The sequence below is a fragment of the Gordionus sp. m RMFG-2023 genome, chromosome 5, assembly GCF_954871325.1.
Source record: "Gordionus sp. m RMFG-2023 chromosome 5, tfGorSpeb1-WG-v2, whole genome shotgun sequence".
NCBI lineage: Eukaryota > Metazoa > Nematomorpha > Gordioida > Chordodea > Parachordodidae > Gordionus > Gordionus sp. m RMFG-2023.
Genome location: NC_088779.1, coordinates 11601278 through 11614941, shown reverse-complemented (window position 1 = coordinate 11614941; position 13664 = coordinate 11601278). Strand labels below are relative to the sequence as shown.

The window sequence follows — 13664 nt, the reverse complement described above, 5'->3', positions numbered from 1 at the left end:
TTTCTTAAATCAATTATATTTGCTGCATTTTAAAGTCAATATTTATTCGTTTATAGAACTATTTTGAGCAGAAATTTTTTTCTTTTTAAAATAAATCACAGTTTTATACACTGTCATAATTATCGCAAACACACTAGTTAATTAAATTTACCAAAAAAAACATTTTTTTTATTTTAAGAAAATGAAAAATTTTTCCACAAAATTATTTAGGTTAGAGATTTGCATATGCAAAAAATATAACCCCTTCAAATTATGTGTCCTACGCTTAATATAATTTTTAATTTATAGATATTTAAAAAAAAAATCGATAAGAAATAGATTACTTGTCATTTTTAATTCAAAAATTTCTATGACCATATCAATTATATGACCCTTTACTTTCTTCCTTAAACTCATTTTCACCTACTTTTTTTTACTTATCAATTTATTACTCGTAGTTTCCTAGGGACGTGGCCACGGAACCAAGCCCTTACGCCCTCCTCACCCTTGCTGGGAGTGATGGTTCAGCCGGTAACAGCCCTAGCAGCAACGATATAAAAAGCAAAGAACCAGCCCACAAAAGCAAAAATCTTGTTGAAGCGGCGCTAGGACGCGAAAGCTACGATTCTTCGGGTAAAGGAGGTTATAAAACCGAAGCACAGCCTAAAACAACTAACCCGGTTTGGGAGCAATGTTTTACTTTGCTTATCAATAATCCGTTGCTGGCTACACTTAATTTAGAGGTTTGAGACCAGCATATTCATTTTACACTTTACATACAAATTTAATATAAAAAAACCAAGTACCCCCCCCCCCCCCCCCTTTAACTTGAATGAACGAGATCGCATTTGAATATGTGCCTAATCATTTGATACACAAATAAAATTATATAGCAAATTTACAATTTTTAAAATAAACTTCTAATCAAACACTCAGGTGAAGGACGAAAAAAGCGGTAAAATCCTGGGCTCTATGAATTACTCCATCGGCAAAATTTTGGAAGAACCTAATTTCGATAAAGCTGGAAATTTCCCGCTCAGTTCTAAAGGCTATAACGATGCTAGAGTATCGCTCATCATGTCATTAAGGGTTATTTTTCCTTTTTTAAAAAATAAACAATTTAATATAATCTATGTTTAGGGCGATTTATAGTAAACACGTTTTACGGTAAAATTTAAAAGTATATAAAGTGGTCGAGGATTAGAATAGAATAATCTACGTCTATATATCAATTTAGGTTAACCATAAATTTTGCTTTTAGATGGTTATATTTAGACATGTGCGCCGACAGCATTTTCGGCGGCGGCGCGGCGGCGTCAAATATTTTTCTAACTTAAATTTTTTTAAGTAAATTTATAAATTCATTGGAAACATTTTTAAAATAAAATTTATACTTTATTATGTTTATAACTATAATTTAATGATTTTATTAAGTTATAATTATCATGAATAAATATTATTTTATTAAGATTTAAAGGACATAATAATAATCTTTTAGAGTTCAGAGTGAGCCCAGCTATAGAAAATACACGCTCGCTGGGTGTGCTTGTAGCTGGAACGCACAGGACCTTTCTAGCTAATATTGAAAGTTTAGGAAGATCCAATGCTCTTATCTTCCAAAAATCTAAGACATCTTTTATCTCCAAATTATAAGGCGAAAATAATGAATAACACTCTTTTTCTAAACTAGTTAAATAGTGTTGTTGTTCCAGGTTATTGTTTTGAATAGATGAATGCTTCGTAGCCAATGACTTAAGATAATCGAGTTTTGAAGCAACTTCCGTCGTTTTACATTCGTTAATTCGTCCGTGTAAGACCGTAGAGAGGTAGCGTGTTGACATAAAAATTCAACCGGAGTAATATTTTTTTCCTTTAAATATTCATTTACTATGTTTATTGATTGAAAACGAGGATCCAAAAGTGCTCCTAACACCTAAGTAAAAAAAATAAAAGAAAGAATAATGTATAAAAAATAATTTATGTATTTTAAAATACTACCTGAAGATCGGTTATTGGAAATCTATGATCAAATTTAGTAAGCATATTTTGTTTAAGGGATGCTATGGGTGGACTATCATTTTCTTTTACAATTAAATGATTTTTAATTTCACTACGAAATAAAATGGCTAAATTTATAGTAACTCCTTTTTGGACAGATAAAAATTCAACAGTTTGTTGGAAGGTTTTAAGAAAATTTAAAAGTTCATACACCAAGTCCCAATCGGAGTTAAATAATTTGAGATCCGGTTTCTCCATTCTATTTAATAGAATATTTATAGGATTTTTGTTATTGCCAGTCACACTTTCCAGCATTATTAAAATACTATGCCAACGTGTAGGCACATTTAATTTTAAGGTTTTATGTTTTTTCTCATATGATTTTTGATTTTCACTATCATCATCATACCCCAAACGATCTTCATAAAAAGGATCATTATCATCCAAATCTAAAATATCCGATGTATATGATATCGATTCAAAACATTTTCTATTTTCTATATCGTTTATATTTTCAAAATCCGCTGTTTTGAATCTTAAGGCAACTATAACTTCTCTAACTTTTTTAATGAGATTTTCAATTTTATTAACTTTTTTTATTCCATCGACTGTCACTAGATTATGTAATCCATGCCCCAAACATAAATGATAGTCATATTCTCCTAGACGAACACTTTTCTTTACATTGGGTCCTGCATCCGTAACCATTTGAATTTTCTTGGACCCTAAATCAAATTCATTTTCAACTTTTTCTATTTCGAAAAGAATAGTTTCAGCGGTATGTTTTTGGGTGACATGATGTGTCGCCAATGTATAAAATACAATATTAAAATTATTATCTATTTCGTGAAAAGTAAAGGTGATATAATTTCGCCGTCTATATTTGTCTGTCCACATATCAAAAGTTATAGCACAAAATTTAGGACCTACATTAATTTGTTGGCATATATGTATGCTTTCATTGATAAATAAACATCATCTAATCCACTCCGGCTAAGTGTAGTTCTGTCAGGTAATTCTTTGGCATCTGAAATAATGCCATATTTCTACATAATAAAAAGTTAATAATAAAATATTATGCCATAAAAAATTCTAAATGTGGGATGTTATAAAATAATTAAATATCTTAACAAATAAAAATTAAGATTGCCCTATAAAAAATTATAATGATTTTACAAATAACCTTTAGAAAATCTTGCATTCCAGTATTATTTATAGAAGAGAATGGCATTAAATCCTTGCAACACATGAGAACCTAATTCCTTACCAGAATCCATTTTTTATCTTTTATAGGGTCAGTTGTATCTTTTACAATGGGTTTGAAAAATAACTTTAAATTTTGTTTAGATATTTCTTCTTTACATGATAAATCATGTGTGTCAAGTAAATGTTTTATTATATTTGATGTGCTGATATTTTTTGAAAAAGATTTGATTGGATAACTAATTAAAAAATTTACTAATATTTATAAAATAATCAAAAAATTTACTCTGAAAATGAAGAATTATTTTCATCCTCACCATCTTTATCAAGTGCTATTTGCAAGCATATATTACAAAAGACTTTATCTGTAGCAACACTGGTTCTCTTATTATTTGTGTCAGTTTTTAATATTAAGGATCCAAAATGTTTCCATGCAAAAGAAGGTTTTGCTTGCAAGGATATACTATATTGTTACAGGGTATTGCAATGCTGCATCCATTATAATTGTTTTAGTCCTGGTATTTTTATATATGTTATAATGGCAACAAAATAAAAATCATTAAATAAAATTTCTATTATGATAAAAAATAAATTTTATATAACGAGTTGTAAATTATTTGAATCAAAATAAAAGAATAAAATATAGATTTACCTTTTCAAATTTAATATCCTAATCTTATTTTATCTAGCACGTTGGTCACAAACCTGCCCAAAATGAGCGAATAAGGATTGTTACAAATCAAATTTATAGCAAATAATATTTATTAATTTAAAAAAATAAAATCGCATTTTTTAATAATTCAAAAAATATTTAATATTTTTCTTATATTCATAAATAATATATAAAATAAATAATAAAAAATATGTATCACGCCGCATGCCGACAATTTTTTGGCGCGCGGCGTCGGCGTGGTCAAAATAATCGGCGGCGGCGCATTTTACCGGAGGCGCACATGTCTAGTTATATTAATATGCTGGTATCATTAATTTCATCACAATCTACTTCTTATAGCATTTTTATTTTTAAAGTTATTAAAAAAATATAACCCATATAAAATCAAGTTTCTGAAGAGTGGACCCGACCCAGCGAGCAACAAATCAGAAGACGTCAATGTAGCAAGTGATACTTACAAAAAAAGAGACACAGTCTCTTACGATGATTATAAACGATATACTGCTAGCGATGATCCCAATGCCAAATCCGTTAATCAATTGGGGTAGTTAATTATAAAATTTTAAAAAATATATATAATTTACTTTATTCATATTATTATATTATAATTTATAATAGCGACCATGATTATTATGATGACAAATCTAACATTCCTAACCAACAATATCGAGACGTTAGAAGGGTTGACCAAAGGTTTGAAAAATTATAAGATACCACTAACTTTTCCAGTGACGTCGCTAGCGCATCGCCATTTAGGCTTATCAAAAAGTCTTAACTTTAATTTATTGAAACGTACTTTGAATTAAACTCTAAATAGTGCCGAGCACACTTTGGTCCCTTCCTTTCCCAGCGATGTCGCTGAACCGGACTTCTTTACCTTAATGTTAATTCGTGAAGGTCAATTTGGGACTGAATCTATTTTCAAAAAAAATATCCGGTTTGATCTTTTGTTATCAGGTTTCGATCAGATGCTAAAATTTCGTTTCCTTTTGCTCTTTTTTAATTTCGCTTAAAATTAATGAAGGAATATATGATTAAATTATCAAATTTATTTAAAACAGTAAAAAATGACTTATGTTGTTTTCTCATCATTTTTTTTGTATTCTTTTACCTGTTTTAAATTGTTGTCAATTTTTTTATTTTTTAATTCGGAGATATGATTATATTTGGAAAAGGTGATATTTGACCGAAAAAGTAAATTTGTATATTAGCATTTAAAAACGCACTTCAATTAACTTGATATTTATTTTTACCGTTGGGTCAAAGGGTTATTCGTTTATTTAATCCCCCTCTCCACTTTTTTTAAAAATTTTATATAATAAAAACAAAGAAATTATGATTGCTTAAAATGTTTTTTTGTATCGTGCTAATAATATTTATTATTAGTTTGAATCAGGATGACGTCAACTAATCAAGTAGCGTCTTGATTAGCTATGTACAAATATACATAGAAATAAGGAATAAGCAACCCCAAAACTTTTTTAGTTGGTTCCTCTATTATAGCTACTGATATTGAATATTTAATTTTTTGGGGGTGCAGGAGTATTCGTGGAATTGAGTGTGGCGTCTTAACCGAAAGACATCTTAACTCGGGCTTTCAGTCATCGAATTAATTGATTCGCTTCTTTTTTTAAAAATATAACCTTGCGTTTCTTGGGAATCTATAACAATACAATTCCGAATAAAATAAGCCCACAATAAGTTTAAGGCACGATACATTCTTTATTCGTAAGTAAGCAACGGAATCTGATGAATATAATCACAAAGCCACACTATCATTTGTGTCTATTTATTTATTGGAGGTCTGACCGAAGTCTGGCTAGCGGATCTGACAACTTGTACAACATATTTCTTTACGGGCTAGTCTTGAAATTCGCGAAAAAAAATTTTAAGATTAGAATGAGACAAATTTTTCTTTATAAAAAATTATTGCAGTCCAGGGCCAGATAATTTCTTAAAAATTATTTTAAGGACAGAAAAACTTTTTCAAAAATTTCAACCCCAGGGCTGCACTTTATGAGTCAAAATACCGTTGTCAACGATAACTATCACATTTATTTGTAAATAAAATATCAGGGTCTAAAAATAAAAATTGATTTAATTTAGATCAAATGATTATTTATTTTAAAAAATCATCGATTAAATTTATTTATTTCAACTAAACCTAATAATTATCAAAATTTATCACTTACAAATCATTTCATATTTTACTATAAATACCCTTTGAATATTATTTAAACTTATTTTAACAGTTTTTTAAGCAAAAATTATTTAGTGGCCTTTCCTATGCTTAAAAATTATAATATTAATTTTTTTTTCTTTAACTTATTAAATCATATATTTTTAACATTAATGAACAAAAAATTAATTATAAATTTCATGGATGATCAAATATGTAGGAAAATAAGATAGGTGTAAGGATTTTGTGATTGAAAATCAGAATCTAAAGATCTTTTGAGGCAGTTGACCTTTTGAAATGTCAATTTAAGGATTTCTTCACAAATTTTAAATATTGTCTATGAACTTTGATACGTTAATATGTTATGGCTAGCCTCATTATATTTTTATATGTAACAAATTGATTATTTCTAAAATATTTAATATTATTTTCCTTTACATTTTTTACCGCTAAAATATATGAGTTAGTATATTTTACTAATAGTATTCCTTATCTTCAGCATGTTTATGCATTATCAATAACTATGCTTGAACCCTGCAATTAAAATCAATTTTGCATTTTATAATGTGACATATTTTTTATTGTAAATTTAATTTTGGCAAATGTTAAAAAAATACTTTTTTTTTATATATTTAATAATATTAATAAAGATACCACATATATACTAGACGGTATAAAAATTTTACTCTTTTTATCCCCACGTTTAAAGCTTTGATTATATAAAATTGATCTTTTATTTTTAACTAATTTTTTTTTTTAAATCAATGATTTAAATACACTTTGTTAAATATATAATTTTATAATAATTTGAAATTAAAAAATGATAGTTATATTTATAAAAGAAAATGGGTGTTATTTAAATTCTTAGTAATTATTTCATAGTTTTTTTAAAATAAAAACGAGTCCATTAATATAAAAACATTTAACGGCCATTTTTATGATAAATATTAACTTTAACCCTGCTCTCTTCCTAAAATGCTTACGCGTGGAAGTGGGTTTCAGAAGAAAATGGTCACATACTGACCTGTTGAACTTTCTAAATGATAATATTAACTGTTCAGTTTTTTTTTATTCATTGGGTTAAAAAGTAAATTTTATTTTATTATTAAAATTAAATCGCAGAAATGACCAAGAACGATCAGACCTCATCGACTCGAAGGAAAGTGGTATTCCTACTGGAAATAGAGTTATGACACGTAAAAGTCTATCGTTGATCCACAATAACACTTATTCTAATAATCAAGAATTTTTAAAGCAAAGGAAAAACACTGTGTTAGTTTTTAAAAAAAAATATATAATATTTTATCTTTTTCGTAAATATTTCATGACTATACCTTCGAAACATTTCCAATAAGATACTTGTGATAAATTCCTTCATAAAGTATCTATATGTAGTACCTTTAAAAAAAATTGTTAGATTCTATTTTAAAATTTAGGGGGAAAACAAAACAAAATTATTAGATATTTTGTTATAAAACAAGGAATAATTAAATGAATTTAAATTCTTTCGTGCAAAAATGATAATAATAATAGAAATTTAAGATAAGGAAAATCAAAATAAAAATTCCATAAGAAAAATTGACATGCTTTTCTTTTCTTTTTAGAAGCCCTCGTGTGTTACTAACATTTTATCACGATGATGCTCGTAACAAACTTATAGTGCTGCTGGAACGTGTAGAGTAAAAAAATATTTTCTTTAAAAAAAATAAGTTTTCAATTATATACGAGTGAAACCCATTAGACCATTGACATATATCCAAAGAACGGCGCACCAAAATGAAAAGGTCCCATCGAAATAAAGACCAATTTCAAAAGACTAAACTGAAATCATTTTATTATCTTAAATTTCATAACTAAAAAAATATATCGAGTTTTTCTTCCTCTTTAAAACTTTTTTGGGCAATATATCAAATGAAATTTCGTTGTTTTTATTCCGATCAGAATTTATTTAAATTTGAATTAAATTATGTTAACATAACATAAGTTTTATAGAACCCCCCCCCCCCCCCCCTTCTCCCCTTAAACAAAGTCATAAATATATATAAAAAAATTTAAATAATATTTTCACCCATCATAGAAGCCACAATTAATCATGATTATAATATATCAGAGACCAATAAACTCTTACCATAACGCGGTTTGTGGCATATTAAAATCTTAGCCAAAAAAATGACATACTGACCGGATTTTTAATAAATTTAAATTATACAAATAATTAATCAGCTGATAAAATACGCGACCGATTATTTAATCGTCATTTGCTTCCCTTATTTTTGATGACTAAATTTTAAAATAGTATGCGCATGCCCCTGTATCTGATATATGAAATGAACTATTTTCACATTATTTTCATTTAGAAACTTGACTCCTATCACCAAAAATCCCGATCCCTATGTCAAATTCGAGCTCTTACCTGCCGATGGCAAAGAAGTTAACAAGAGGAAAAGTATCGTTATCAAAAATTCTACAAATCCCACATTTAACGAAAAGTAATACATTCACATATTTCTTTTTTCTTTTTTTTCAGAAAAAAAGGTATAAACATTTGTAATTTGAGCTAAAAATTTGTATTCAGAGTGCTCTAATTAGTTAAATTGCATTACCTTATATTTTTTGAAATTTTGATTTGCCGGAATTGTATTTCAGCATGTAAATAGATTCTATAAATTTCAGACAATTATGTGTTTAACTTTAATATATAAAGATCTTTTGAAAATTAAATTCAAAATTTTATGATGGACCTCTGAATTTTTTTTAAAAGTAGACTCCATTAAAGTCCTGCAGGGCAGGCGGTAAGATCATAATTAAAACATAAAGTCTGACCCATGGTTCAAATAATATTAATGATTTATTTCCTTCCTATTCTCAGGGACCCGTAGGAATAATCCGCTAAACCTTTATAAATATCTGAACCATAATCAAACCGATATAATTATTTTTTGAAGGAGTAAAAAAGAATCTTTATAAAAAATTTTAAAACGGGTTGAACTAAAATAAAATAAATAATTTCCATTTTTTTGCATTATTTTCCTTCTGGTGTATTACATATTTTACTATATCTCCGTCGGTAATTATTAAATGATCAAAATATTTATGTGATTCCTTAATAAATTATGTATTAATTTTTTACCTATGGCTTGAATTTACCCTCAATCTTTCAACTGCTTCATATAGTGTTAGAGAATTTCTATTTTTTTTTGTGCAGGGATGTGAACCTGGCAAAATTTTTTCCCGGATTTGGTTCGGGTTCTGTTTAAGGTTAAAAAAAATAGGTTGGTTAGGTTCGGGTTCGGTTCAGGGAAATATTTTTGAACCCGGGTTTGGTTCAGGGAAATATTTTTGAACCCGGGTTTGGTTTCGGGTTCAGCTCGGGTTTAAGAATTTTTGAATTGATATAAAAAAATATTCAATAATTAGATCATAATTAAAAAACTAGACATAAATTTTGTCTAAAAAATAAATTTTTTATTTTATTTATAGGCAAAATATAGTTAAAAATACAAAGCATAGTCATGTATAGATTTAAAAAAATTTATTTAGGCGTATTTCTTTAAATTAACGGTATCTAATATAATAAACTTTGACTTGTTCACTTTCATTTTCCTCTAATTAATAATCTTTGAGAATAAGTTAAAAATTAAAAATAAATGGCGTAAATGAAAATTGTTTAAAATTTATTAATGAATCTTTGAGAATAAATTTAAAAAAATTTAATTTAAAATTTATTAACACTTCACTCAATGGTAAATTTGAAAATATTATAAAATGTTAAGTAAATTATTAATATTTGTATTTACAATTATAGAAAAATCTTATATTAATTTATACAATACACTTAACTCGGTTGAACCCGGGTTCAAATAAAATTCCCGGGTTCGGTTCGGGGTTTTGAAAATTTTATAAACGGGGTTCAGGTTCGGATTCAGATTTTTCCCCAAAAACCAGGGTTTTCTTTTCCGGGTTCGGGTTTGGTTCGAACCCCTGCTTTTATGCAAAATATCTAAATTATATTATTTATAGAATGGCATATGAGTATATTTTAAAGTAGTAGTAGTTATAGGCTTTATTATAAAAAATAGATTTTGTATTGTCAATTTATTATGAATTCTAATTAGTTTATTAAGATCAAAATTTTACAATATTTGTTTGCTCTAAGTCTGACCTCATATTTTTTTTGTATGGAATTATGAATATCCGACAATTTAAGAGGTTAAGTTTCAGGGATAATAAAGGAAAAGGCAACGGCGTCTTTACTCTTTTATAGTATTAGAGCCTATTTTATATATCATAATATGCAAAATATCTAAATAATCAATTGATTAAGTTGCATTTATTTAATTAATCTAAGTATAATATCACTACACATCCTGAGTGTGAATAAAGGCCATTATTCCCATATAAATTTCAAAATGACCAAATTTATAAGGTTTTAATTATATATTATTTATAGAATTTTGGTATATGAGTATATTTTAAGGCATTTCCAATAACAATATGTCATTGGGCATTTCTTAGTTGTAAGGAGTTGTAAATTTTTAAGTAATAATATCCATATGATCTGGCTTTAAAAATTGACAGTGAATTTTAATTAGTTTATCAATATAATAATCATACAATATTTGTTTGCTTAGATTTCTTATTTTTTTAGTGTATTTATGTTAAAAATACATAAAAATTTATTTTTTGCTTTTAGAAATTTAAATGGTTTGTTCCAAACTTAACCTAGTCTTTCATTTTTCACTTATAATTTTCTCTTAAATGAATCAAACTGTAAGATATATTGCAAAATCATACTTAGAAGTGATCATGGAACTAATTTGGAAAGGTATCATTCTAGATATATGAATCCCTACCTACAAACAAATTAAAGCTTTCCGAGCCTCTTTTGCAATCAATATCGAAACCTAGCTATAATATTTCTCTTGAGCAGTCATTGAATTCTATCATTAGAAATAAAATGGATAAATACACAGTAGTAAATTCTTGCACAGAACTGATTTCTGTACATGGCAATGGCGTAACCAGGATTGATCCATGGGAGGGTTTTTAAAATTTTATTGGGGGCTTCGCCCTCAAACCGCATTTTAAAAATTGAACCACTATAGTAGCCAGCTTAAATGAAAAAAATATTAGTAACAAAATTTTGGCCAAATTTATGATTAATATGCGACTGAAAGCATTATTCTGAAAATTTTATCAATGTTTAGTCAATTGTAAATTAATTCAATTCATTCGGTGTAGTAAGAAGTATAAAATCGCCCTCCAAACCTCTCATTTTTTTACTCAATATATCTTATTTTATGTTAAAATAATTATTTTAATTAAATTTTTGCATATATATTTAGCAGAGAATTTCATTATAGATTTTATTTATTATTTATACAATAAAATAAATTTCAAAATGTATAAATTTTATACAAATTATATTAAAAATTTTTTCTAAATAACTATATTTAAAAAAAAATAGAATTACAATAAAATGAGTAATTCTTGTGCGGTATTTAAAAAAATCTAATTTAACAATTATTATATAATTAATACAAATGAGTGTATTAATAAAACATAAATAATTCTTATTAGAGATCCGCAAAAGTAGGAAGATCGGGCTGGGTCGTGCCTAATATTTTTAAAAAAAATTTGGGCCGGGTTGGTCGGGCCTTGGAATTTTTTAAAATATATCTAAATATATCATATGTTAAATTTTTTATGTAAAATAAAAATATTTGATTTTATTTATATAAACTAGACGCCATATAACATATATCTTTTATTTTGAGTAATTATAAAAATGAATTTCTATATTTAAATAAATTCGGGCCAGGTCGTCAACTTTTTAAAAAAAATTTCGGGTTAGGGCCGTCAAAACTTTTTTAAAATAATTTTGGGCAGGGCCTGGCTTGATAAATTAGGCCAGATGCAGATCACTAATTCTTAGTGCAAATGCAATATTTTTATTAAAAATAGTATAATATATAAATATTATGACTAAGAATTCATTATAATTACGTTTTGAATATAAAAATTTTGTGACTAAGATCATATTATAATTATATAGCAATTTTATAATTTAGAGAGGTCTACTTTTCTCTGAGATTTGACTAATTCATCTAGAATCAAATTTTTATATAGAATATCTCCTTATAAATATTTAATATTGCGAATCCATTTAAACGGCTTTAACCGGCGCTATTTCTTAAATAGGTTTTTAACCTTTTCAAAGATTAAAAAGACCTTTCATTAGTGCAGGTGCTAATCCGTAAGGTAGCTAAAATAAAAAGCAATGTTTTGATATTAGGCAGGAATCTAAAGTGCAATTATACATGGAAAGGGACTGCAAAGCATATTTTGATCTCAAAGAGTACTCTATTCTGTCAAAATTTTTATACCAAAATTCGACATCACAAAGTAATTATCATACGATCCTGATAATTTGTCAGAATAAAACTCTGAGATTTTCTTAATATCCTCTCGCGTTTAAAGTGTATTTAGACTCAACCGGCAAAGGAAAATAAAAGCTGTTTAAAATAAAATTGTGACTAATAAATCTTTCCTTTAATTGAAATAAAAATGTATCAATAAGGGGAGTAAAAATATTTATTTTATATTCTCAATCATAGATTCATCAATATTTAAGCGATTGGACTATCTAGAAACTACTCTAGGTTTAAAATTTTTAATCCCAAACATTATCGATCACCTTTACTTTCTCATTATAAAATTAAATGATTTTTCTTCTGTTGAAAGGGCCTTTCCGGGGCTAAGATTTGTGTTATCGTCACAACGAACAAATGAGAATGAAGCCACTTATATTAGAAAATATATTAATTACACGTTCAGTTCAACTACCATTTTTATAATTTAGTATGTTAAATAATTTTTTTAATATTATTCATAGATACTTATAACAAAAATAAATTAGTAATGGCAAAAATTTTAATAAATAATATTCATAATTAAAATCATTATCCGATGGTGTTGCTTCAATAAAAAAAAAATTCTAACTGTATTGAATTTTTATAAACCTTTACAATTAGCTGAACCGAACCGAAACTTTATAAATTTTTTCTTATGAACCGTAACCGTTATAATTTTTTATATGCTGAACCGTTATAAATAAAGGTTCGGGTCCCTGCTATTCTTCATTTGTTCACCTGATTGAATAATTACAATTATAAAATAAATCTAAAAATTAAGGAAGGTTAAAAAATTTTTTATATATAATAAATTTAATAAAATAGATAAACATTATTATAGTGATTGCTTGAATATTTATTAAAGCAGCATTAAAATAGAGAATAAAATATTTAAATTTTCTTCCCTAAAAACTTAAAAATTAGGGCCTTTGAAAAAAATTGCAGGCTTATGTCAAAATTTTTGATTTTGCAGGTCTTGCGGCATTATGCAGCTGCTGACATAATTCCGGCAAAATTAAGTCTAAAAATATGCGCTATAAATTATTAATATTTTAAAAATATACCCTACGACATATAGACATAGCTGGTAATTCTAATTTTTTTTTCTATATGCTAATATATTATTCTTACTTTTTTTATAATAAAATAAATGTTTTATTCACTTCCTAAATGAAAATTAAATTTTTTCAAAATTGATATAGCTCGACGGTTGAAAAAG

General features: G+C 26.8%; 1 protein-coding gene across 3 annotated transcripts in view; it reads left to right on the top strand.

Moving 5' to 3' along the window:
• LOC135930416 (extended synaptotagmin-2-like) overlaps positions 1-13664 on the top strand; it is a 33799-nt gene that overhangs the window by 18473 nt on the left and 1662 nt on the right. For all 3 annotated transcript variants that reach the window (XM_065467209.1, XM_065467208.1, XM_065467207.1), the window contains exons 14-20: positions 438-722; positions 916-1068; positions 4243-4397; positions 4472-4546; positions 7155-7304; positions 7637-7711; positions 8390-8521. In XM_065467209.1, the coding sequence (XP_065323281.1) occupies positions 438-722; positions 916-1068; positions 4243-4397; positions 4472-4546; positions 7155-7304; positions 7637-7711; positions 8390-8521 (1025 nt within the window). The remainder of the gene's footprint in view (positions 1-437; positions 723-915; positions 1069-4242; positions 4398-4471; positions 4547-7154; positions 7305-7636; positions 7712-8389; positions 8522-13664) is intronic.